Raw genomic sequence first — 25919 nt, 5'->3', positions numbered from 1 at the left:
GGCCAGGCAGGCTCACCTTTGGGAAGCATGTTAGACAGAGCTGTCAAGTTCTTGGGGTAGATGAGCGTGATGTTGAATACAGCCTTCATGGCCGGCTCATCAAAGCACGGAAAGGATTTCCGGGCATCGGCAGCCTGCATCTGCGTCGTAGCCACCACTCTGTCCAAAGCAGTGTGTTAGAGGAGGTGCAAGGCGCATGGTGTTAGGGTACAGAAGATGGCTGTCTCAACCTGCTTACTCCCCTTCACCCAACCCCACACAGCCTCAGGATCCTGACCAACAGGCTGCCCTGGGAAACCAAAGCTTCCAGATGCCATCTAAGCCCTGGCAGGCTTCACACCGATGTGAGCTGAGAGGTCTCAGACAATTTTCTCTCCTCTGAGCCTCAGTATTCCTATCCATCCCTCAACCCAGTACCCCCCAGGAACTGCCTCCCCCTACAGATGAGCAATGGAGCTACTGAGGTCTCCTGCAGTCTCCTGCCCCTCCCTTTCCATAAGCCCAGATCCAGCCCCGTGTCAGCCCGTGCCCGTGCCCGTGCCCTTTAACCTACTTCTTGGTGTCACCCTCCGTGTACTCGCTGCGGTAGAAGCCAGCCAGGTCATCAGCCAGTTCCCCCTGGAACTCGCTGTGCATCTCATACTGCTGGCCCTTTACCAGGGACCCCTGCAGGTGCACCACCAGGTACTCAGTACGCTCTACCAGTTCCGTGTTGACAATGGTAGGTGCCTGAGTGTCACCCAGGGCTTGCAGCGCCACCATGTGGCCGTCTTTGAGGGTGTAGTTGAGCTTCTTGCTGTGGATGATGATGACATCTGTGGTTTCATTGCAGGTAAAGCGGACAGTACTGTTACCTGTGAAGATGTACAGGCCCTGATCGTTGGGGCTGAGGTAGGGTCTCAGAGTCACGCTGTAGGAGTCAGGTATTAGCGACTTAGGCAAGCGATACTGGTTCCAAGGTTTGCTTTCATCTATAGGAGGGGCGGCAGTTGAGGCGGAGGCTGAGGTGCTGCTTGGGAGCGTGGGGTCTGTGGCAGAGTTCTCTGCATTCCTATTCTTCTCCTGAGCGTAGACCACCGACAGAGCTATAATAGTACACACAGCCGCCACACCCAACAGGATGCCCAAGATGCCCAGCGTCTTGGAAATGTAGAACCCCTTGGCCATGATGCTGGTGGGCAGGGAGCTCGGAATAGCTCGGGCCAAGAGGCAAGCGGAGCAGCCTGGGCCAGCTTATATCCACACAGGGGGCGGAGCCCCACTGCCTTTGGGTCGGACAAATATTAACCAGAGCTCAGGCGAAGGTCACTAGGCTGGACAGGGGGTACGTTCTGCCGGGGCTCTGGAGAGATCAGAAATGAAACTGTGCCAAGCTGGCTCCGGGGGGTGGGGGAGATGCCTGCTGAAACAACACAGTGTGGATACAGGCTGCAGGCGGCCTAGACGGTAGTGGTGGTGGTGGTGATGGTGGTGGTGGTGGTGGCGGTGTGGGAATCAGGTGGAGCCAGAGCGGGACGGCAGGCTGCAGACTTGGCACCCAGAAGCAGTGACACTAATCTACCTGCAAGCAGAAATGGAGAGAACAGACTCATGCGGACAGAGGTTAGACTCGGGGAAGGATTCACCAGGTTTGAGAGGTAGGGCAGGCAGAACAGAAGAGCCAGTTCCCAGCAAGCCATCAAAAACATACTGGATCCACCTTTGGGCTGGGTTCTTCCACAGATGCCAGGGGCCCCTTGGGACATTCTTCAGATTCTCCCCCTTTCCCTCCTGACCAACTTCTTTCCTCTCAGCTCTCCAGAAAGGGTGAACTTCCCTTCCCTTCCCTTCCCTTCCCTTCCCTTCCCTTCCCTTCCCTTTCCCCCTCCCCTCCCCCTCTCATTATACAAGTGACTTTATATTCCAGAACCTTTTCCTCTCAGGAGTATCAGTTTTACCTAGCAGATTTAAGGGGAAGTGCATGAGCTGTCCCATGGTGGACACTGACAGCTAAGTCCTTCCTCCCCACAGCAAGCACAGCACAGCACAGCACAGCACAGCACAGCACAGCCCTGCCCTCCCCTCTGTCCTGGGTAGACATGAACACATTACTTACCAACTCCATCAAACATGCCCTTACCATTCTCCTTCACCAGTCCTACCTCCCAGACGACTCTCACCCCAACAACCAGCTCCCCCCCTTTTCCTCACAGCCTCTAGCAGACCCTGCTGTGCTCTCATAAATTCCCTGCTTCCAGGGGCCCCTTAAAACTACTCATCACAGGATGACAGGTCATTACATTCCACTGTTTCAAATCTTCCTTTTGCTCAATAGAACTCAGGCTCCACCTTCCTAGGGGAGCCACACAGGGTATGCAGCAATCAGCCCACCCACTCCTCATCCTCACCCCAGGAACCCATCCATGACACAGACACACACACACACACACACACACACACACACACACTCACACTCACAGTCCATCAGCCTTCATCTGGCCTCTCTACCTCTGGGCCTTTGCCTAGATAGACTTCTCTCTTACCTGATCAGCATCTATTGATACTTGAGTCTTAGAGGAGCTGCTCACCCTCCCTGATCCCTCCAGCCCAGAAGGATTGGACACAGCACCGTGGACCTGTTCTTCAGACCCCTATACCTCAGCATGGGTTTCTCCTCTGTGTGGTGGTAATGTGAGCTGTGGACCTCAGGCTTGTAAGAATAAGACCTTGGCTATTTCTGTCCCCAGATGTGGCTCTGTGCTAGTAGGTACTCCATATGTATATGTTGTGTAGATTCCCGCATATGTGACTGAGCCAGTGAGCAAGTCATTCCAGAAGAAATCCCTTTTTGAAGTTTCCCAGCCTTTACCTCCACCCTGCCCCCTGCCCAAAAGGCATCTTAAGAGAACAATTAGCCTCATCTGAGCCTTCTTCCAGGTCCGGATCCTCCAGGACCTCGCCCACCTGCCCCTCACCCGCCTGCCCCACTGTCCCCTGGCCTTCAGGGAAGTGTATTGAATGAGCATATGGTGGGGGAATCAGGCGTGCAGAGGGAGCTGCCTTCCACTCTGGCCAGTCAGGCCAGCATCTGTGTTTGAGGTGTCTGGAACTTCTGATGGTCTACCTCTCAGGCCAAGGGTACACAGAACTCTCTGGTCTCCCCCACCTTTGACAGCCGAGTCCCAGGGCCTGAATCTGGAGCCAGAGTGGACATCACTGTAGTGAACAGCAGCTGTCCCTATCGGGCCTGGGCTGACGGCCAAGGGGCATTAGTGGGAAACTCTGTTGGAAAGGTACATAACGATACACCAGATTGCAGTGTGATACGGGCTGAGACCTCAAAGGGCTTCCCACAGGCCCCAGGCTTCCTCCAACAGCGCCACCTTGATAGTGCCAAGAAACAGCCAAGATCTTATTCTTACAAGCCTGAAGTCCACACCCTGGAGGCCATGCCTCCAACGTCACACCCCTTCATCGTATCCCCAACTTGTCCTGCATGGCCCCCCTACCTGAACAGCAGGCAGACCCACAAGTCCATTCAGCTAATCCTGTCTCCAAACAAAGAGCTAGGTTCTGCCTGGCCCTCCAGTCTCTTCCTGTTTGCTTTGGACATGGACCTCGGGCCAGCTGGCCAAAATCTGGGCTCCTCTGCAAACGGCCCTGGCGTCTGGATTTGGTTTAGCTCCAGGAATGGAACCAACCCAAGTTAGGGGCATGTGGGTGGGCTCTGCAGTTCCTCACCTTGGGGACTCTAAGCCCTTGTCTTGGTGCAGGCTCTCCCACACCCAGTCCACCGTGGAGGCTTTAGGGCTCCTGTCACCCTGCCCTGACAGCGCGCTCAGCAGGGAGAGCTTCCTGGGTGTGTGGGTGAGACGGCTCTCACTGCCTTCAGAGTGAGACTGAGACTCTAGCTCAGACCAGCACCATCCCTGGACTTGACCCTCTGGCTGCTTCTCTTCACACCAGAGCCAGCTTTCCCCAGGCACCTGAGCCTCTTGTCTCTGTCCTTTGTTCCTCTGGTCCTTTGGCCAGGAATACCCTTCCTCTATTTCTTGTCAAGCTCTTATTTATACTTCAAAACCCAGATCAATCATCACAACCTTGCCACGCCCCTTAACGTCATACTTCTGTGATTCCTCAGCTCTCATCTCTGTCATGTATGTCACTTAGGAAAAAACCGTGATGTGAGCTCCCACACCAGACCCACGCAAAGCAGGCAGACAGCCTGTGTTGCAGCACCACGGAAATGACAAGACGATAGCTAAGGCACTCAAGGACTCAGACCCTCGCCTTGGGGACAGTTCCACCTACCACCCTGCGCTCTGAGACTGTGCACAGAAGCATCTTTGTCACCACCCACAATGTCATTTGCTTAATAGTTTTCCTTAAAACCAATTTGCCTTAATTAGCCTGGTTAGCAATAAGGACCTGGGCATGGTGTGTTGTTACTGTTGTTTCTGATTTAAGTTCACCTCGCCCCTGGTAAAAGCTGCTCGTCAAGGTAGCCTGAGACCACCCTGCACAGCTGCTGCTGCTGCTGCTGCTGCTGCTGCTGCTGCTACAGAAACTACAGCTCTGTCCTGCCTGCTGGGGGGGGGGGGCACTGCTTCAGTGCAGACCGTGTCTGAAGAAAGCAAACCTCTTGCCTTCCTTCCAATGCTTCTCCCTTCCTTCCCTCTGACCACACCAGGCAGGTCTCAACCACTGAACCCTGTCTAGGATGGACACACACACACCATACACACAAACACAGCACATACACACACTACACACATACAAACACCACAAACACATACATACACACACCACACACAAACATACACACATATACCCACAAACACACTCACACACATACACATACCACTCACAAACATACACACATACACCCACAAACACACCACACACATACATAAACACACACATACACCCACAAACACACCTCATACACATGCAGACACAAACACACCACACAAACACACGCACACATAGGCAAGCACACCACACATTCACACGCACTAGGTATCTTGTGCTCCATACCACAGAGTCCGTGGATTCCTCTCCAGAGCTCTCTGAGTGCTGGTTAGGCACCGTGAGCTAGGCAAGCAGGGAGTTTGGGAGAGTGTGTAGCCCCTCTTCCCACTCTGAAGTAGCAGCGGGCAGGGCCAGGGTAAAACCAGGCCCAGAACAGGGCCATCCTGGCTGAAGGCCTGTTCCCATGTCACAGCTGGATTGGGCTGGGCTGGGCCAATCCCCAGGGTGCTTCCTCTGGGAGCTCTGGACACTTCATTCTGTGGGAACGGCCTTAAACCCACGGTAAGCTGGCCTTCATGGGCCAGGGCAGTGTCCTGGAGGGCAAGAACAGAGGGGCCCGGTGGGGCAAGCGAAGTGCAGGAATCATACAGCCCTGCACTGTCTCTGATGGAAGTGGCCATAAGGGCCACAAGGACAGATTCCCTTCACTCACACCATGATCAGGAATTGTTCTGGGAAGTGATACTCGTACGATGGGGATCAGCAGAGGCTGCCACAAACACAGTTCCTCAGAGGACCCTTGCCCTGCCCCATAGGTGTAACTGAGACCACCCTAGGCTCCTACAAGATTGGATTCAGCCTGAGGTGAGTGGCTACCAGCCTGTGAGGATTCTGGGATGAAGGGCTTCAGGGGCAAGCAAACTGCAGGGGCCCCTCAGGTACTCTGTAGGGCTTAGGCATGCGGCCCTGGGTTCAAATCCTGTGGAGCAGGGGGAGAGTCAAATCCAGAGGCTGAGGCTGAGGCAGGGGGATTGCCTAGAGATCCAGGCCAACCTAGGCTATACAGCTCATTGCTTAGGGATTCCACAGTCCACCAAAGCCACAGTCCTGGTCCCTGTACCTGGGCCTGTCGCATGTAGGAAAAGCTCCCATCCCCCGTGGGGAATTGTGGCCAGTCCCCACAATTGGAGTGGTGCTGACCCACCTCCTTCTTAAAGCTCCACGCTCCACTTTCACAAATAAACTGGCCGAGGTCCTGAGAGGTTCATCTGTCATCCCTAGACCTCAAACCAGTCAGCCACGGAAGTGCTCTGAAATCTCCCAAGAGCACTGTCACTGGTATCCTCAGAGCAAGATTGAGTTTCAAGTCACCAAAGCCCAGACTCTGCAGGGCAGGCGGCCTGCCTTATTGGAGGTATTCTACTTGGAAAGACCCCTCCGCCAAAAAAGTTTGGGTTGCCACCAGCTCTGCTCCCGCGAGGCCACTGCAGCAGAATCCGCCACCTCTGGCCTGGCGCGCGTCCCGGAGACATGCCTATGCATGGGATGAGCCCAGCACCAAGGGTCTAGGATAAAGTCTGGTCCCGCCTCCTCACGGAGGCTGGGGCCCAGGGCCAGGGCGGCCGCTCTAACCCTGACTGGGGCTGTAGAGCAGAAACCTGAGTCTTTACTTTGTGACTTCCAGGGGCCAGCGTGCGCCCGTCTGTTCCAATCGCGCCTTCCCTGCCTCCTCTATACCTCAACCATTCTGCACCCTCTCGACCTCCCGCTCCGTCCTCCTATGCGCCCCTCACCACCCGCCCCTGTATCCCTTGAATCTGGCCACCAGGCCCCAGCTACCACCCTGTGTTCCCGGAGCTTCCCTCGGAGCCCTGCAGACACCTGGAGGCCACGAGGAGCCGCTGGCACCCTCGGGGACCCACTCCAACAGCCTCGGCAGCTCCGGGCCCTCAGTTTACCCATCTGAGTAGGAGCAGAAGTTGCAGCTGGCTCCCGCACCCCAGATGCCAAGTCCCACACCCGGTGTCCCCAAACGTCCGCAGCCCAGGGCTGCCTCCCCGCACTTGCCTAGGACAGCGCGCTGCTCCGAGCTGCTCCTGCCTCGCCGACCGCCTAGCCGGGCGGGTTAAAGGGAAGTAACCCGAGCCCACCACCGCTCCGCCCGGATTACACCCGCCCCCTCCCCCCGGGGCTCCGCCCGCGCTCCTCCCCGCCTGCCCGCAAACCGCCTCTCCCCCGACGGTGCGGGCCCTGGCCCCCAGCGCGCCAGACCCAAACCTCTCGCCCTTACCCACCCCACACTTCGAGCCGCTGTCCCAGAGTCTCGCCCCACCACATCTTGGAGTCTCTGCAGCTGAAAGGAGGGGCTCCCAGCCTCCCCAGTTTACAGGATAATCCCCACAGTTCTGGAGGCTTTCCACACAGCTTAATCTGATTTCTTCTTTTCTTCTTCTTCTTCTCCTCCTCCTCCTTCTTCCTCTTCTCTTCTTCCTCTTCTTCCTCTTCTTCCTCTTCTTCTTCTTTTTTTCTTCTTCTTCTTTTCTTCCTCCTCCTTCCTTCCTCCCCCTTCCTTCCTCTTCTTTCTTCTTCTTCTTTTTCTTCTTCTTCTTCTTCTTCTTCTTCTTCTTCTTCTTCTTCTTCTTCTTCTTCTTCTTCTTCTTCTTCTTCTTCTTCTTTTCTTTCTCCTCCTCTTCCTTCCTCCTCCTTCTTCCTCTTCTTTTCTTCTTCTTCTTCTTCTTTTTCTTCTTTTCTTCCTCCTCCTCTTCCTTCCTCCTCCTTCTTCCTCTTCTTCTTCTTTTCTTCTCCTCCTCCTCTTCCTCTTCTTTTCTTCTTCTTCTTCTCCTCCTCCTCCTCCTTCTTCCTCTTCTCTTCTTCCTCTTCTTCTTCTTCTTTTCTTCCTCTTCCTCTTCCTTCCTCCTCCTCCTTCCTCTTCTTCTTCTTCTTTTCTTCCTCCTCCTCCTCCTCCTCTTCTTTTCTTCTTCTTCCTCTTCCTCTTCCTCTTCCTCTTCTTCTTCCTCCTCCTCTTCCTTCCTCCTCCTTCTTCCTCTTCTCTTCTTCTTCTTCCTCTTCTTCTTCCTCCTCCTCCTCCCCTTCCCCTTCCTCCTCCTCCTCTTTTTCCCTCTTCCTCCTCTCCCTCCCTCCCTCCCTTCCTCCCTCCCTCCCTTATGTTCTCCTGGTACTGCAGTTTTAAGCCCAGTGTCTCATGCGTACTAAAGTGCCCAGCCATAAGCTACATTCCCAGTCCCTTTTCTTTTTTTAAAAAAAGGGAAGGTCTCACTAAATCATCCAGGCTGACTTTGAACTCACTGTAGCCCAGGCTGACCCAAGCCCACCGCCAGGCTAGGCTCTGGCTAGCTCTTGACACCGAGGCTGTCTTCAAGAAGTCAAAGTTATCAGGAGTCTCTAGCAAATAAAGGATTGCAGCCTGGGGTTTATGCTTCTCACCTCCACTCTGCTTCTAGATGCTGTGTGTGTCTCGGGCACTCTCTCCCTCTCTGGGCATCTCGTTATTGGCAGTTCAGGGTAGCATTTGTATTAGTTTCCTACTGCTGCTAGGATAGCGCAGACTTTAAAAGATACACGCTTATTCTCTTACTCTCTATAAATCAGACTCACTGCGCTGAAACTTGGAAGCTTTCCTTCTGGAAACTCCGAGAGCATCTCTGTCTTTTCCAGTGGCTAGAGGCACCCATATTTCTTGACTTGAGACCACCTTTGGAGCAAGGAGTGACAGGTGCTGTGGCTATCTGGTTTTGTCATTCTGATATTGACTGGCCTTTCCCATTCGACCCACCCATATAATTCAAGATAATCTCCCTGTTCCAAGTGAGTTCCTAAGCAGTGGAATCTGCCCACAGCTCTAATTTCCTTTTGGAACTTGACTTAGAGGCTCGACTATGGTTAAATCAGCTCTTCCTCTCCATTGCTGGGCAGTTCAGCCCCTAACTGATGGCCATGGGCTGCTACGCAATTGCTCTTCTACTGAGCCACACCTTGTCCCAGACTGGCCTTGTTTTCTTCTCAAACCGTCCCTTCTTTTGGAATCAGATGGCTGGGCCAGGGTGCCTCTAGAAAAAACTTTGCTGCAATCTTAACCATTCTACTGAAATGCAGCGTTTCTAGAGTTGTGAGTTGCCTGCAAAATAAGAGTCAGTGGGCCCTGGACAGCCCCGAGAGTCAGTGGGCCCGGGACAGCCCTGACAGTCAGTGGGCCCTGGTCAGCCCTGAGAGTCGGTGGGCCCTGGACAGCCCTGAGAGTCGGTGGGCCCAGGACAGCCCTGAGAGTCAGTGGGCCCTGGACAGCCCGAGAGTCAATTTCGTATTTCCTTTTTCTTCCAGACCCACGCCTATCTGTTGTGGCCGACAGATCAAAGATGGGCTACGACAGGCCAAGAGAGTGAACCCTGGGCCTCCCTCCCATCTCAGGCTTTGTGGGGGGGGGGGTGTCTTGAGAGGAACCCTGCTGTAGGAGAAGGGCTACTGCTCTCTGAGGACAGTGTAGGGTTGAGAATGAAGGTGGTTTTCGGGAGTTCAGCCTAAGGAAGTTGAAAGTCCATGCACAGGCTTCTTAACGCTGTATAATTCATAGCCGTAGAAAAGAAAACATAGCTTAAACATTCCGCAATAGGGGCGTGGCTAAATAAATTATAGTCCTCTCATATGGTGACATACTATACCGTCATTAAAAACACGTCCTGTTTTGGCTAGAGGTGTGGCTACATGGATAGGGACTGTTCAAGGCCCTGGGGTCAATGGATCCCTACACCAAAGTAAATATATGTATGTATGTAATATTTCATATAGAGCAAAACATACATATTTCAGTGAAACCACAGGCTGATTTTTTTTAAAGGGGGAACCTGTATAAGAAAAGCTTGTTTAAGTGTTTTAGTAAATCTGAGACCTCTAAAGAAAAGATCAATACATTTGACTACATAAAGAATTAAAGTTTCAAAATAATATGAGAAGAGAGGGAGTGAACGCATTAACATTTCAGCATTATGAGCCGGGAACATGATTCAGTAGGCAGGAGTGCTTGCTGTGCAAATATAAGAATTTGATTTGGATCCCCTGCTCCCATGTAAAGAGCAGGTGTAGCCAGGACCTCTGGAAGAGCAGTCAGTGCTCTTAACCGCTCAGCCAGCCCTCCAGCCCTGTTTTTTTGTTGTTTTTTAAAAACATTGTCTCTGATAGCTGGTGAGCTCCTATGGTCAAGCTGGAACTCACTATGTCGCCAAAGGTTGTCTTGAATTCATAATTCTCTTGCCTTTACCCCCCAAGTACTGGGATTGTAGGTATATGCCTGGCAAGATACTTGATAATTCTTGATAAGGTAAATAAAAATTTTAACTATAAGATTTTTGTGGTTGTTGTTTTTGCTCCTAGTTCTGTGGTAAAATACTTATCTAGCACACAGGGGCTCAAAACTCAGAGAATCTGAGGGGAAGCCAGGGATGAGGGAGAGACTACTTATTAACTAGGTGATGTATGCTGTCTGTAATCCTTGCTGAGGCAGGAGGATGTCTACTTCAGGGTCAGCCTGAGCTACAACATGATCATCATAAGCAACAACAATAAAACTGGTTGTGAATGCTGGGGCCAGCAGATCTCTGAGTTTGAGGCCAGTCTGGTCTACAGAACAGAACAAGTTCTAGGATAGCCAGGGCTACACAGAGAAAGCCAGTCTTGGATAAAGAAAACAACAAAGCCACAAGCTTTTGAGAGGGTGGTGGGCAGAGGCTGAGGCAGAGCTGAGAGGAGGAAAGCAGGGCCCTCCAGCCTTAGGTGGATGAGCAGCCAACTGAGCATCCATAGAGACAGATATGGCTTGGTCTGGCCATATTTACCACGACAATCACATCTCCCTTCCATCCAGCACTTTCAGAACCGTAGCCTACAGAACACACGTGACCTGAGGAACTGAGAAGATTTTCCTATGCACCGTTATGTACAGCTGTAAGTTTCCTAAATGTCCATCAGAGAGGTAAGGTGAGTGAACTTAACTGCCTGCCCCTGTGGATACAGCCATGACACACAGGCTCTACACTCTGGAACAATCCCAGAGAGACATGAAGTAAGAAGTCGTGTGTGTGTGTGTGTGTGTGTGTGTGTGTGTGTGTGTGCACCTGTGTGTGGTATATGTATGTGTGTGTGTGTCTCTCTATGTGTGGTATATGTATATGTGTCTGTATGTGTGTGGGTGGTATATGTATATGTGCGTGTGTATGTGTGTGTCTGTATGGTATGTGTGGGGCATGTGTGTGTGTGTGTGTGTGTTAGCTGGAAAGACGCACAAACTGACAACATGGTTTGTTTCCCAGGGAAACTGATGAACAAGATCAGAGATTTTCCCATGTATCCTTCCATCTATCTATCTATCTATCTATCTATCTATCTATCTATCTATCCACCTACCTATCTATCTACTTATCTATCATCAATCTGTAGGTGTGAATATAAAATACGTGTGTGTGTGTGTGGGGGGGTGTGTGTGTGTGGCACATGTGTCATGGTACATGTGTGGAGCATCTGTACTCTCCTTCGATCATGTGGGTACCACAGACTGAACTCAGGTAGTTGGCCTCAGGATAAAGCAAGTGCCTTATCCACTAAGTCATCTCACCAGTGCCATCCTTGTTGAGCCGTATGAATGAGCACAGCATCTATTTATATATAAATTAAGTTAAATCGAGAGTGGAGCTACATAAGAAGACCAGAAACACAGCAATATCAAAGTCCAAGGTTTCGGGTTGTTTGTCTGAGACAGGATCTCCTGTGGTCTAAGCTGGCCTCAGACTTACTAAGTAGTCAAGGATGATCACGGTTTCCGGGTCCTCAGACCTCTGACTCCCAGTTGCTGGGCTTACAGGTTTGCACCCATGCTCAGTTTATAAGGTGCTGAAGATGGACCTCAGGGCCTTGTGCACAGGAAAATCACACTACCAACTGAACTACATCCCCAGCCCATGGTCAAGTCACAGAGGAAGCAATTTGATGTCTGGGGTTTCCCTTTGGCATAAGTCCAGATGGGGCAGAGAACCAGGGGTCACAGAATGGCTGATCTAACACAGGGAAACTGAACTGAATGCTCAGTGATCAAGGGTTTGGTTAAATAAATTATGGGTCTCACTCTGACAATAAAGCACTGGGCCACATTTAAAAATAGCAGATCACGTATTAAAGGCACTTGAAGGACATTTTTTGCTTTGTTTAACTATTAACTGTGAAGACCTTTCTAAGTTTTATTTTTTTTTAAAAATCCAGAAGCTGAAAAAAGGAAAGTCTTAGTAGTTAAATGCAAATTTTTCTCCATTGGAAAACAAAGCAAAACAAAACAAAAAGACTATCACAAGGGCTGGACGTGGTAATGTGGCATTGGGAACCTCTATAATCTCAACACTTTAGAGGCTGAGGCAGGAGGATTGCCTCAAGATCAAGGTACAAGTGAACTACACAGCAAGGTTCTGTCTCAAATAGGAGAGGCAGAAGATGTTCCTTAGTTGGTAGTTTGCCCAGCCTGAAGGAAGGCCTGGGTGCCATCCCCACCAGGTGCCGCAGCAGACACCCATAACCTCAGAACTCAGGAGGCAGAGACAGCATCAGGATTATAAGGTCATCCTTGTCTACACATTTGAGGTGTTTATTTAAAAGAATAAAATCGAGAGGGGACAGGAGAGATAGTCAGCAGTTAAGAGCATTGGTCATTCCTCCAAAGGACCTGGGCTGTTTGCAGCACCTAGTGGAAGAAATCCAGTGCCCTCTTCTGGCCTATATGGGTACTGCACACACACACACACACACACACACACACACACACACACACATACACATACACACACAAACAAACAGCTACTCACATAAAATAGATAAGAAAAAGGAAAATAAACTCTCAAGAAAATTTAAAAAAAGAAAATAACAAACAAACAACACCACAAGGAAAGAAGGAATAGTCTGTGGGTGTGAGGGAACTAGCCACAGTGGTGACCGTGGAGGCTTGGAGATGGGTGTGTTCCAGGGTTGTCATAACTCAAAAAAAAAAAAAAAAAAAAGCCAGGTGTGGTAGTGCACACCTTTAATCCCAGCACTTGGGAGGCAGGGGCAGGTTGCTGAGTTTGAAGCAGCCTGGTCTACAGAGTAAGTTCCAGAACAGCCAGGACTACACAGAGAAACCCTATCTCGAAAAAAACTATTTTATTTTTAAATTATGTAAATGAGTGCTTGTCTGTGTGTGGGTTTGTGTATGTGGGTGCAGGTGGCCTTTGTGGCCTGAAGATGTCGTTGGATCCCCTGAAGCTGGAGTTGTGATTTCAAGCTGCCGCTGAGAACATGTGCAGGGTGTGTGTGTGTGTGTGTGTTGTGACTCAGATTCTCTGCAAGTACGGGTCACACTCTTAAGCGCTTAGCCACTGCCCCAGTCTAGCCCTGTTGCTCTTTTCAACATGCTTTGAAGTTAAATGTCTGCCATGCAAATTTCTGCTTGTAACTGGATAGTTATGACTACGCTGGAGGAGAGCATAGAACAAAAGCTTAGCATCTCTAAAGCTCTGGGTTGGGTCCCTAGCGCCACTCCCCCACCCCCCACCCCCCACCCCCGCGACCGCTGCAAATAATTTGACACACATAAACGGTGAGATTAATATCAACAATGTTCGAATGGCCCTACAAGGTGTTTGATTAATACACACATTATAAACTGGACAAAGGATTAGAATCTTAACTTCTCAGAGGAGGAAATAAAACAGCCATTGGGCACAGCTAAGAGCCAGCCTTGATTACATTCCCGAAACTGCAAAAAAAAAAAAAAAAAAAAAAACAAAACAAAAAAAAAAAAACAATGAGCTTCGGCCTGTTTAGCCGCCTTCCCAACATCTAGAGTTGGGAAGGGTATGAGACGTTCACACACTCTTAGGGGACCAGTGACTTGTTCTATTGAGACAGAAAAACTGCAAGGTACATAAAGTTTAAATGCATAGACTTTGTGAGCCTGTGACCCTGTTTGGGGGATTTTGCTAAAAACATGGTGTGGGAGGAGCCAGGACAAACAGACAGGCTGGGGTGGGAGGAGCCAGGGCTAACAGACAGGCTGGGGTGGGAGGAGCCAGGGCTAACAGACAGGCTGGGGTGGGAGGAGCCAGGGCTAACAGACAGGCTGGGGTGGGAGGAGCCAGGACTAACAGACAGGCTGGGGTGGGAGGAGCCAGGGCTAACAGACAGGCTGGGGTGGGAGGAGCCAGGGCTAACAGACAGGCTGGGATGGGAGGAGCCAGGACTAACAGGCTGGACAAGACTTCTTGCCAGTGCTTCTTCTAACAAATGTCTGTGTGACTTGCTTATTCTTACCGCTGTGACCAGAACACCTGACAAGAACAGCTTAAGGAAGGAAGGGTTTATTTTGGCTCTAGGTTTGAGAGAGGATCCAGCGCGTCACAGTGGGGAAGGCTTAGAAGCAGGAAGGCGCGGTGGCTGACCACATTGAACCCAGAAGTTAGGATACAAAGAGAACTGGCACCCAGCTGGCTTTCTCCTTTCTCACTTCTTATTCCAGCCCATGCATTCGGGAGGAGTTTTTCTTCTGGGAACTAAATCACATAGGAATGGACACACCTCTGACCTTCTGAGGGTATCTCCTTCCTATATAAGGTTCCAAGTCTAGTGACGTTGAGAATGGCTATTAACCACCATGCTGTCAAGTCGGCTGATTAACAGTCCACAGGAAAGAATACCGTGGTTGGGTTTAAACTTCCTATGTGACCTCACCTGAACTCGCCAGTCCCCCACCTCCGTCTCGCAGTGCCGGGAACATGGGCATGTAACCCAGGGCCCGATAACCACAGTATATTTTTAAGTTACAAAAAACAAGTGCCAAAGGCTGGAGAAATGGTTCAGTCGTGAAAAATCTCTTGTTGCTCTTGAGAACCTGAGTTTAGATCCCAACACCCACATGACCAGTCAGAAATAACTATAACCCAGTTCAGTAGGTCTAATACCCTCTTCTGACCTCCGTGGGCACCAGGCATGCCTGAGGTACATGGACATACATGCAAACAAAAACACTCACAGACATAAAATAAAACTATTTAAAACTTAGCAAGTTCCAGTGTAACAGTCATGCATTCATGTGACACTTCTTCACGCGCGCGCACGTGCACACACACACACACACACACAAATAACACAACTCAACCCAGCATGGTGGTACTCGCCTTTAATCCAGCACCAGAGGTGGCAGAGGCAGGTGGGTCTCTGAGCTGGAGGCCAGCCCAGTCTAAACAGTGAGTTCCAGGACAGCAAGGGTTGCATATGGAGACCCTATCTCCAAAATAATAACAGAAATAAACACTAACTTGTGCCTGGCTACAAGTGCCAAGAAAACAGAAATGAGACTTGGCAAAGGTCAATCCACTGGGCCTCCATGGGCCAGTCCCACGCAGGGCGCCATTGGGAGAGGGAGCAATTGTTTTCTCCACGTACTCCGACTAGTTCTTTGAAATTCACGCAAGTTTTGAAATGCTCTCCCTTCGCTACCCAAACCATGGAAGTATTAGAGCTATTACTTTAAAAAGCATGGGCTTCGGTGTGACTCAGGGAAAGCTTGTGCTCAGTGTACGCCAGACCTTGGGTTGGATTCAACCTCTGCATGGAGAAAGAGAAAAGGGAGGAGACAGCGTTGGGGGAAGGCGGTGAAGGCGGTGATCAGGAGCAGGGCAGCCTGGCTGGGAAGAAAGCTTTTGTGTGGCCTTCGGTGACAGCTTGATCCTGAGGGTACAGGACCTGTCATTCTCCTTTCACCTGTCAGGACCACGTGTCCCACACTTGCTCCTCACTGTGACCTGCAGACAGTCTCCAGACCAGCAGATAGGGGACCTAACTGGGTGGAGTCTTAAGGGATACCTTCTTACAATAGAGGAGAAGGTTGGATGGATATAGCTTGACCTGGGTAACCATCTTAGACATGGGCAACATCTTGTCCACTATGTCAATTTTCTCATTGCTGTAGCAAAAATATCTGACAAAAGCAACTTAAGGAGAGAAGAGTTTTCCTGGGCAGTAATGGCATGTGCCTTTAATCCCAGCACGAGACAGGCCTCTGTGAGTTCAAGGCCAGCCTGGTCTACACAGGACAGCCATGGCTACACAGAGAAACCCTCTCCTGAAAAGAAGAAAAAGGAGGAGGGAGGAAGAGGAGGAGGAGGAAGAAGAAGGAAGAAGAGGAGGAGGAAGAGGAAGAGGAGGAGGAGGAAGAAGAGGAGGAGGAAGAAGAGGAAGAGGAAGAAGGAAGAAAAGGAAGAGGAGGAGGAGGAAGAAGAGGAGGAGGAAGAAGGAAGAAAAGGAGGAGGAAGAGGAGGAGGAAGAGGAGGAGGAAGAGGAAGAGGAGGAGGAAGGAAGAAAAGGAGGAGGAAGAGGAGGAGGAAGAGGAAGAGGAGGAGGAAGGAAGAGGAGGAGAAGGAGGAGGAAGAGGAAGAGAAGGAGGAAGAAGGAAGAAAAGGAGGAGGAAGAGGAGGAGGAGGAAGAGAAAGAGGAGGAAGGAGGGAGGAGGAGGGGGAAGGAGGAGGGGGAGGGGAAGAGTAGGAGGGGGAGGAGGGGGAGGAGGGGGAGAAGGAAGAAGAAGAAGAAGAAGAAGAAGAAGAAGAAGAAGAAGAAGAAGAAGAAGAAGAAGAAGAAGAAAGCCCATGTATAGTCCGTCTGGTAACACGCCTCCTTTGTCTCCTGAGGTAGACTAAGGCACACACCTCCTCCAGCTTTGAGGTGCTGGGTGCTCCTGTTCTGCCCCTACCCAGTACATACGTCTGTTTGTAAGCCCCTGCAACCTGGGGCTGCCGGACCCCTTCTCCCCGCCTTGACTTCCTGCACTGGCCTTTCCCCCTCCCCCAACTCTGAAACAGAGTCTATCACAGAAGGTCCAGCATACACAAAGGCAGAATCACCTGCCTGGTGGGCAGTAAGGCTCGGTGATCTGGGCTTTGTATCTAGGGGAGGACAAATCCCTAATGGCATTTGAGCAAAAAGAATTCGGACAGAACAGATTCATCTTGTAGAGGAAGCATCCCTGGGGCAGTGTGTGGCAGGCTGGGTAATCGGAGGGCAGGGACTCCGCAGACTGCCCTACACAGTGGTGGGTAACTGGGGGGTAGGGGTGGGCGATCCGCAGACGGCTATACACAGTGATGGGGGGGCATCACGAAGGGACAGTTTGGGGATAGTTTCCAGAGACCTGGTGAGAGAGACGTGGGGAGGGGCCTGGGAGGATGATTAAAGGGGTGGGCACCAGGGTGCTGCTGAACCGGGCGGACGGATCTGGGTAAGCACTTCCTGAGCTAGTTTTCAAAAATAATTTCTCGATGCTGTTGTTTTCAAGAATTTGGTATGGTTTTTATTATGGAATTAATTGAAAACAGCTTTTTGGAAGAAGAAAACAAAACAGAGAGGCAGAGAGGAACATTTGACGAGAACTTTCTCCAGAGAGACAGGAAGTGGAGAGGGGCCTGTTGTTAGCTGCAACTGTGGAGGAGACAAAATGGGCGTGGAGCCCATTGGGAGATGACAAGATGTGGGGAGGCACCCGGACAGCCAGGCAGGAAGACTGAGGCCCGCACCGCTCTGCAGATCCCCTGAGCACCCTGTTTCTGCCCCAGCCGAAGGCCACATGTTCTTTTAGGAGCTCCAGGGACATGCAAGTTCTCCATAGACTCTGAGCTTGGCAGGCAGGCAAATGTCGGCAGCCATTGTCTGACGCTCACGAGCGGGGCAGCTGGCTTTGCGTGGTCATTTGCCACCCCACGGCCATTGTCTATACAATGGGACAGTCTTATCTGAAACCCTCGGAGTGTGGAACCTCTGGGGATTTTGTCCCAAACGAAATATCTGTTTATCTTAGGTCAGCCAGACAGGGCTCCTTCACCCAAAACACCTGTCTCCTGTAGGGGTGAAGCTGGGTCGGGGGTACCAGAGAGGATCAAAGTGTCACAAAAGTGTCCCTATGCCAAATGCCCAGGATGAAGTGTTGGCTCTCCACGGAAGGGTGACAAGGCCCTCCTAGGAGCACCACAGCTCGCCTGTGGCCTCCAGATTTCTGGAGTGTCTCAAGTCTGTGGTGAGGTTTTTTTTTTTTTCTTCTGCCTTTTGTCTCCCACACAGATGCCAAATCACAGTCCTAAGGCTGTGGTCCTTCGAAGCTACATGTCACCCATCACATGTCAAGAACTAAGCCCAGAAATCAAGTGACTTGCCTGAGGTCACTGGGTGGGGGGCAGGATGCTGACCTCACCACCACAATGGTAACTCTAATAGTCACATTCCCTGGAACCCATGACACACAGCCACGTACGACTTCAGTCCCTCCTGGTGCTGTGGTAGGGCCGGGCTGCAAAGCTCCTAGGCAGGGAAGGAGGGAAGCCGCCCCCCATTCCTACTCACCCCCCAAAGGCCCTGCATATGATTTGACTGTTTGTTGAACCCCATTCAGAACCTTCACAGATTCTCTCTCCTTTGACACGGTTTTGCTCTGTAGCCCCAGCTGGCTGGAACTCTGTGTATCCCAGGCCAGTCTTGAACTCACAATTTTCCTAGTTCAGTCTGTCAGATGCTGGCGTTACAGGCCTGGGTCTCCACACTCAGCCCCGATTTGAACAAGAGGACTCACGTTTTCACTTGGAGCTGGACCCTGCAATTCCTGTAGCTGCTCCTGGGGTGCGGACTGATCCCCTCAGCGTTTAATAACCACATGGGTAGCACTGAGGACCGACAGAGGAAGACCAACTTCCATAGAAATGACGATCCAGGAAATATAGCTCTGGGTGTCCGCCCCCCAGGACCTGGAGAGAGTTTTGGGGAGACAGACATCCTGGCTCCAGGATGAGGAAGGTAAGAGGTCTAAGCTAGGTGTGGTGGCACACGCATTTAATCCCAGCACTCGGGAGCACAGGCAGGCAGATTTCTGTGAGTTCAAGGCCAGCCTGGTCTATATGGTGAGTTCCAAAACAGCAAAGACTGCATAAAGAGACACTCTTTCGATGATGATGATGATGATCATGATGATGATGATGAGAGAGAAAGACGACAGAGACAGAGAGAGAAAGGAAGAAATAGAGTTCTATTTGCCAGGTGGTATGTAAAGCCTGGAATCCCAAGGACTTGAAGGTGACGCAGGAGAATTAAGGAATTCAACATCATCAGCCAGGCCTGGTAGCGCACGCCTTTTAATTTCAGCACTTGCAAGGCTAGAGGCGGGCAGATCTCTGAATTCAAGGCCAGTTTGGTCTGCAGAGTAAGTTCCAGGACAGCCAGGGCTACTCAAGAGAAATCCAGTCTCAAAAATAAAACAATAACAAAAAACAAACAAAGACAAAAAAAAAATGAAATCAAGACCATCCTTGGCTATACAAGGAGAGTAAGGCCAGCCTGGGCTACATGAGATCCAGTCTCAAGCAAAACAATGGGACTTGGGCAACCTACTTCTGAGATAAGGAAACAGGTTTAGACCTCCCTGAGGCATTCTCCAAGTGGCCCAGTCAGCAGGAAATGAGTGACCCAGAAAGGCCTCCACTGACCTTGGCTATTCACACTAAAGAAGATGACTCCCATGCCTGGGGAGCCACTGCTCAGGTGTTTGCCATTAGCGTTTCCTTGGTCACCCCTCCTGCAGCCCAAGGGCCTCTGCCACTCCTGTCCAGAAACTGCCTTACCAGAAAATATTGTTTTGGTCATTTACCCTTTGCAGTGACAGATCCCTGAGAAAATAACTTCAGGGAGGAAAGATGTGCCCAGGCCAGTCTTGCCTCTCTGCCCTGGCTGGCACTGCCCAGGGCCCTTTTAACACCCCCAGGGATTGGGTTCCTGGTCTTTGGTGACAGATCACTACACAGCCTGATAGGGGTTATGAGGGCAAGGTACCCTGAGAGTGCCAGGGAAGCCAGCAGCCTGTCTTAAGGAACGCTTCAGTTTTTCAGTCTCCAGTCTCTCACTTTGTGAATACATAGCTTCCCCGCTTTTCTTTTAAGGATACTTGTCCTTAGATATAAGACTCTTTTTCCCCTGAAGAAAATTAAGAGCAGGAAGTAAACTGGACCTTCTGGCCTTGCCTGTAAGCTGGAGATTCCTATTCTTGTCTTGGGAAGTTCCTCAGCCTGTCACCTTCCACCAGCCCACACCTTATCTCTGCCTCCCATGCCTTCAGCATCAGGAAGAAAATAAAATCACCAGCTGTCATCCTACCCTGGAGAACACCACCCTCCTCACCCCTGGGAGACCTGCTCCAACCTGTCTCCCCTGCACACCCTTCCCGCCCTACCTCAGTAGCCTGAAGCCTTTGTGGGAATTCTCTCAGTCAGGCCACAGCCTGTCACTCACCTTGACCCCCTCTGCCACTCTCAAGCCTCTCAGACCTCCAGGACCCCCACACCCACACCTACCCCCCCAGACACACACACACACACACACACGTCTGCCTCACTGACCACCCCTGAATTCCTTCCTGTTCAGCTTTCACAACCCCACCTCTCCAACGTCCCCCACCTCTGCCACACACCCCAGAGTATCCCTCCCCATCTTGTCCTCCTGTCTGTCCCACCTCTTCCTTGCACTCACCAGCTCCTGGATACCATCCCCCATTGCCAATCGAGGCCAGGAAAGTCCTGCCCAAACCCAACAACCCCCATGGGACTTTGCAAGTGTATGTTCTAATGGACTCATCACCCTGTCTCTGCGCTGTCTGCCATTGATGCACATCCTTGGAGGGGATCCTGCCACCACCTGCAAGCTGCCGGCCTCTCCCTTTTCCAGTCAATCTTGAATGTGCAACACGCCTTGACCTAGCTCTGTTCTTTTTTTTTTAGATTTGTTTATTACATATAAGTACACTGTAGCTGTCTTCAGACACACCAGAAGAGGGCATCAGATCTCATTATAGATGCTTGTGAGCCACCATGTGGTTGCTGGGATTTGAACTCAGGACCTCTGAAAGAGCAGTTGGTGCTCTTAACCGCTGAGCCATCTCTTCAGCCCCTAACTCTGCTCATAAATGAGGCCTCAGCAGCTCCTCATGGCCTCTCAGGCTTGCCAGGGGTCTCTCTGCCCTCTTCCAGCTGGGTGGGCCTTACAGTACCCTTCTCACAATTTTCTCAACCCTCAGGGCTGCTCCTGGGTGAGCCGCCCCAGGTCCAGCTTCTCCTCCCTCACTGCCCACTGTCACTGTGGCTACTTCTCTCTGAATCACAAAACTCCTCTTTCCAGAGAAGGAGCTCCCTCCATCACAGTCTGCACTAGAACACCACAGGGCTGGCTCCCCGTGAGAGTGACTACTAGCTCTGTGAATAGTTACTAATCTTCCTTCCCTTATGCTGGTTCTTTTGGAGATTTTTGTCACAGAGACTAAACAGAAAAGGAACACACGGCATTCTCCTCTTTGAACCTTCAGGAGGACTCTGCCCAGCCAGCCTGGCCTGGACACTGCTCCAGGTTACTTCAGGGAAAGGCCCACCTGCCCTTGGCCTGGGCCCTGGGGTACCGGCTCCAGTGTATTGACCTGCATGACACATGGCCTCTTGAACTGGCTGTTGAGGAGAAGCACAGGCCCCTGGGGGGATGAAGCCCACCCAGGACATTAGGCTAGGGTCCAGCTTTGGGTCTTGGCTATGACACCTAAGGACCAGGTGATACTGCGTAAATATCTCTGTGCCTCAGTTCCCTCACTTGCAGCCAATTATAGCTCTTTAGGTACCTCACTGGGGCGTGGTGAAAAACGCATAATCAAAATCTACTCATGCAGCAGGACTCAATGCATGCGCACTAGCCATTTAGGATGACGACAGACATCTTGGACCAGACAGCCTCAGGCTCTGTACGTCCGGACCCGAGCTTTCCACACCCTCCCCCCATTTAGCTGATCCAGAGGGTCAGTGATGAAACAGCAAACATGCCCAGGGGTGGGGCAGCCGTTGCTTCAACATTTGCCAATTTCCATGCCACAGGTGATCCAACTGATGGAGTGTGCAGCTGTTGCGGAAGATGGCGTTGAGAAGCAGGGGCCGGGAGCTCCACCTGCACAGTCCCACAGTGCACATCAGCAGGCCCCGTCACCCCCAGACGCATCAGCAGGAGGCAAGTGTGGCCCATTGCTGATGGATGGTGGGCTTTTAATATTATCTTCATCTTTTGGAAAAGAAATCTATTTTTAATTCAATTATACGTTGTCATGGGGATGGGGCATGAGGAAGATTCTGGAGCTGGACTAACGCTTGAGTCTGCTGGAGCGGTGTGGCCATTGCTGGGTGTGGATGCCAGGGGCTGAACTCACGCTCACCAAGAGCAGCATACGTTCACTCTTAACCTCTTAACCGCCAAGCCATTTCCCCCAGTCTCTGCCTTCGCCTATTACAGAGGCCGCTAGGATTGAACCAGGTCCTCATGCAGGCTGATCATGTGCTCGGCCCTGTATCCCCAGCACACTTTTACTCTTATTATTTTAAAGATAGGCCCTTCCATATCCCAGGTGGACTTTGAACTCCTTCTGTAGCTAAGGATGACCTTGAACTGCTGATGCTCCAGCGTTACAGGCATGTGTCGCCACACCGTGGGTTGTGTGATGCTCCCAGGGAACCCGGGGCTTCCGCAGGCCAGGCGAGCGTTCTACCAGCAGAACTATGTCTTCATGCTCCTCCTTGCCTTTGCTTTCAGTAAACTTTAGTTTGCTTATTTCTTTGAAGGCATATTTTATTTCTAATTGTGTGTATGCGTGTGTGTGTGTGTGTGTGTGTATGCATGTGTGTGTGTGTGTATGCGTGTGTGCGTGTGTTTGTGCAGGTGAGTTCAGACAAGGTGCTGGGTTTCTGGAGCTGGAGTTACAGGTGACTGCAAACTCTGCAGCCCTTGTTTTCAATAAACTTTAAATCTAAGCATCTCTAGTTTAATTTTTCACAATGGCTGTGCTGAACAACTGACCCAGGAAATGGTGGAATTTTAACAAGTGGCTGTCCCAAGCACATTCAAGCTGGGCCCCAGCACCTCACTATGCCTTGTTGAGTCCTCCCTTCCCAAGGCCCTGGTTACTATGGCAATTCTATTACTCCCCCCTACCTCTGCCCCCTCAACAACACCTTCCCCCCCCCCCCCCCGCCTCCACTCACCCCTCTCTACTCTTTTGGAAGTGGGAGGAGGCATATGCTGTCTCCAGAATGCCCTGTCACCTGGAGACCCCTGGTCAGCCAGTCAAATACCAATACAACGCTGGGGTGGTAGCACGTGACTGTAATCCTAGAGTGCAGCGGAGTGAGGCAGAGAGGATTGTGAGTTCTAAACCAGTCTGGGCTCACAGTTAAACAACAATGACAAAACCTGTTTTCATTCCAGGTTAATAAGCACAGGATTTGGATTCAGGCACACTCTGGTATCTTACTGTGTTGATTCATCTCCAAGCCAGTCATTTGCCACAGCTGTATAAAGGGTCTATGAATCCTAGCCAGGTGAGGACACATACCTGTAACCCCAGAAACTTGGAGACTTGAGGATCAGGAATGTAAGGTTCTCCTCAGCCGGGGCTACATGGTCAGCCTGAGCTACAGGAGGCCAAGTCTCAAACAAAACAAAGCTGAGGCCCGGGGCCCTGACTCAGTATGTAAGAAAGTGTGCTCGCTACACAAGCACAAAGAAGTGAGTTCAAATCCCAAGGCCCAGGTAAAAAGCCAGGTGCCTTTGTGTGCCACACCGGAGAAGGCCAATGCTATGGGGGAGGGGGGATGAAACAGGAGGAACACTAAGGATTGTGGGCCGTGGGATCGAGGGGGCCGACAGCAGAATCCCGGGGTTTGCTGGCTGACAGCCTGGCTCCAGTCAGTGAAGGCCTGTCAGGGGAACGAGGCAGAGGGCGAGAGAGGAGGACATGCTGGCTGTCCTCCTGACTTCTGTATGTGCAAGGTGTGTACAGCCAAGCACATGCATGCACAGACATCACACATGCACACATACACACACAATATGGGGTTGGGGGGACACCTCAAAACAAAACAAAAACACCAAAAAAACCAAAGACAGGTGGTGGTGGCACACATCTGTAACCCCAGCATTTGGGAGGCAAGAGTCCAAGGCCAGCCTGGTCTACAGAGTGAGTTCCAGGACAGCCAGGGCTACACAGAGAAACCCTGGTCTTGGAAAAAAGAAACAAACAAACAAAAACCAAACCAACAGCAGAGAGAAAGAGGGGTGGGGTTGGGGGAGGAAGAATTCTGAAGAGTGCTTATAGAGTTCTTGCTTAGCCCTGGGTCTCATCCTGGACCCAAAGCAAACCCGTTCCGTCAACCAGTCTTTGGCCTGAACTCACTCTGGACGTTTGCAGTTCTGACATCGCATAGCCGTGAACTACAGTCACGTTACGATAGGAAACGTGCTGAGCGTGCGGACTGCGTCCTCCCTTCACATTCGCTCTTGCCAAGCAGGCAGACAGTGCTTTCCTGTCACTAGGGAATCGTTAGCACGCTCTGCTAATGAGATCACACCACTCGTCACTGTATGTGTCAGGCTGCCTTGCTCCTGAGTTATTTTATATTTGACTCAAGCATACAGAGCTCCAGTGTGTGATGATGCCCTCGAGACCCCGTCTCAGCTAGGGGAGGCTGCCAGGCTGCAGCTGTGGGAATCCGCCAGAGTCGACTGGATTCAAGGGTTCAAGCCAATAGAAAGTCTTTATTAGCTGGCTGGGTGTTGGGGATCCAGTGTAGTTTCAAGCCTCTCTCAGGATGACCATTTAAACACAAAAACCATGTTCTGGGGTGACATACTGGGTTGACTAACAAGAACAGTTAGTCAGAAGAGGAACTACAGAAGCTAAAAAAGCAAGGTTGGTCCACTGAGAGACGAGCCCAGAACTATATGATTTGATGGATGAGGTCTTTGTTTGGGGGGTGGTGCTGTCTGCACACTGTTTGACGGCCTAAACGGCGCTTCCAGAGTGGATGTGGTTATGCTAAGGTCTCAGGGCCTCCTAAGGTCTGGCACCCCATCACACAGCAACAAACAGCCCCACCCTTGGTGGTTTCTTTCTCGTTCACATCCCATTCTGTCATAAGTTGCCTACACTCCAGGACCCAGGTGGAAGGAACAACCCTGATCTAGGGAACGGCCCACTGCCAGATGGAAATAGAACCATCCCCATGGCGTCGTCGTGTGAGTGACGCTGCAGGTGTCTTCTGAGGACGGGCACACCTCGTCCATGGACACCTGTCACTAATGAAAGCAGTCGCCAAAGAAGTGGTCTAGCCTGGTGTCAAAATGTTGGTTATCCCATCCTCCCCTGGAGTTAGGATTCTGAACAGATTCTGCTGCCTCCCCCATCCCCACGATTAGTACTTAACCTTCCTTGCTTGAGATGATGTCTAGTCACCATCTAGTAATTCTCACCCCAAGCTGAGCTGCCTCTTCCCTGACAGAGCCAGATCAGACGGACTGCCTAAGGCCATCTTTGGCCAAGGCCTACTCTGTACACCCATACCAAGGCAATCTCCTCCCTCACACTTCCCAGAGTGCTAGAGTTACGTAGCTGAAAACATTTTAGCAGACCTGGGAGACACTGGAGAAGGACCCCCTTCCCTCCTGTTTCCCTTACGAAGGAAGCCTCTGAGGATTTGAATTACCACTGGGTGTGGCATCTGGGCTTGCAGAGGCCCATTAAGGAAGAACTACTTCTTCCTGGTTCTTCCTCTTTCTTGGTCGGAAGAAAGGTGTTTTACCCAAAACACAACACACTGTTTTAAGAGTTAACCAGCTGGGCCTGTCAGTCACCAGGCCAGGACTCCATACCTGAGGGAATGTCCCCGAAGACAGACTAAGAAGAGAAGTGCTATTCCCGTAAAGAGACACTGTACTTACCCTTCCAGAAGCCCCTCCCTGGCAATGGCGGTTGGCAGGACTTCCTTCCTGTATTCTTCCCACGGAGTCCTAACTCTCCCCACCCCACACCCCTCTCTTACACACTGGCCAGAACTGGAGCATGCTGCTTTCTCTGGGCCCCTTTCCCCTTTCCCCAAAGCCCCACCCCCACTCCCTTTCCACCATGTGATTGTTTGCTCATCACCATTGCCAAAGTCGCCCTCTTCACTCTTCTTTCCTACCAGCTTCCTCCTCCAGGAAGCTTCCAAGATTTACCCTCTACTCTGTTCTGTCATTTTCTTCCAAATTCCAATAAAATTGTCCTTAAGCTTCCT

General features: G+C 51.2%; 1 protein-coding gene across 2 annotated transcripts in view; it reads right to left on the bottom strand.

Annotated features, from left to right (window-relative positions):
- Anpep (alanyl aminopeptidase, membrane) overlaps positions 1 to 25683 on the bottom strand; it is a 43272-nt gene extending 17589 nt beyond the window's left edge. The window contains exons 1-3 of one of the 2 annotated variants that reach the window (XM_052160172.1): positions 25585 to 25683; positions 554 to 1561; positions 17 to 159 (exon numbers count right to left, since the gene is read on the bottom strand). In XM_052160172.1, coding sequence (XP_052016132.1) covers positions 17 to 159; positions 554 to 1167 — 757 coding nt within the window. In that variant the 5' untranslated portion in view covers positions 1168 to 1561; positions 25585 to 25683. Of the gene's footprint in view, positions 1 to 16; positions 160 to 553; positions 1562 to 5016; positions 5647 to 25584 lie in introns of those variants that run through there. The other variant, XM_052160166.1, reaches the window with a different exon arrangement.
- Positions 25684 to 25919: the final 236 nt, after the last annotated feature.

This window comes from Apodemus sylvaticus, chromosome 1 (assembly GCF_947179515.1).
Source record: "Apodemus sylvaticus chromosome 1, mApoSyl1.1, whole genome shotgun sequence".
In the NCBI taxonomy this organism is placed as follows: domain Eukaryota; kingdom Metazoa; phylum Chordata; class Mammalia; order Rodentia; family Muridae; genus Apodemus; species Apodemus sylvaticus.
The sequence above is the reverse complement of the archived record's forward strand: the minus strand, read 5'-3'. Positions and strand labels throughout refer to the sequence as shown.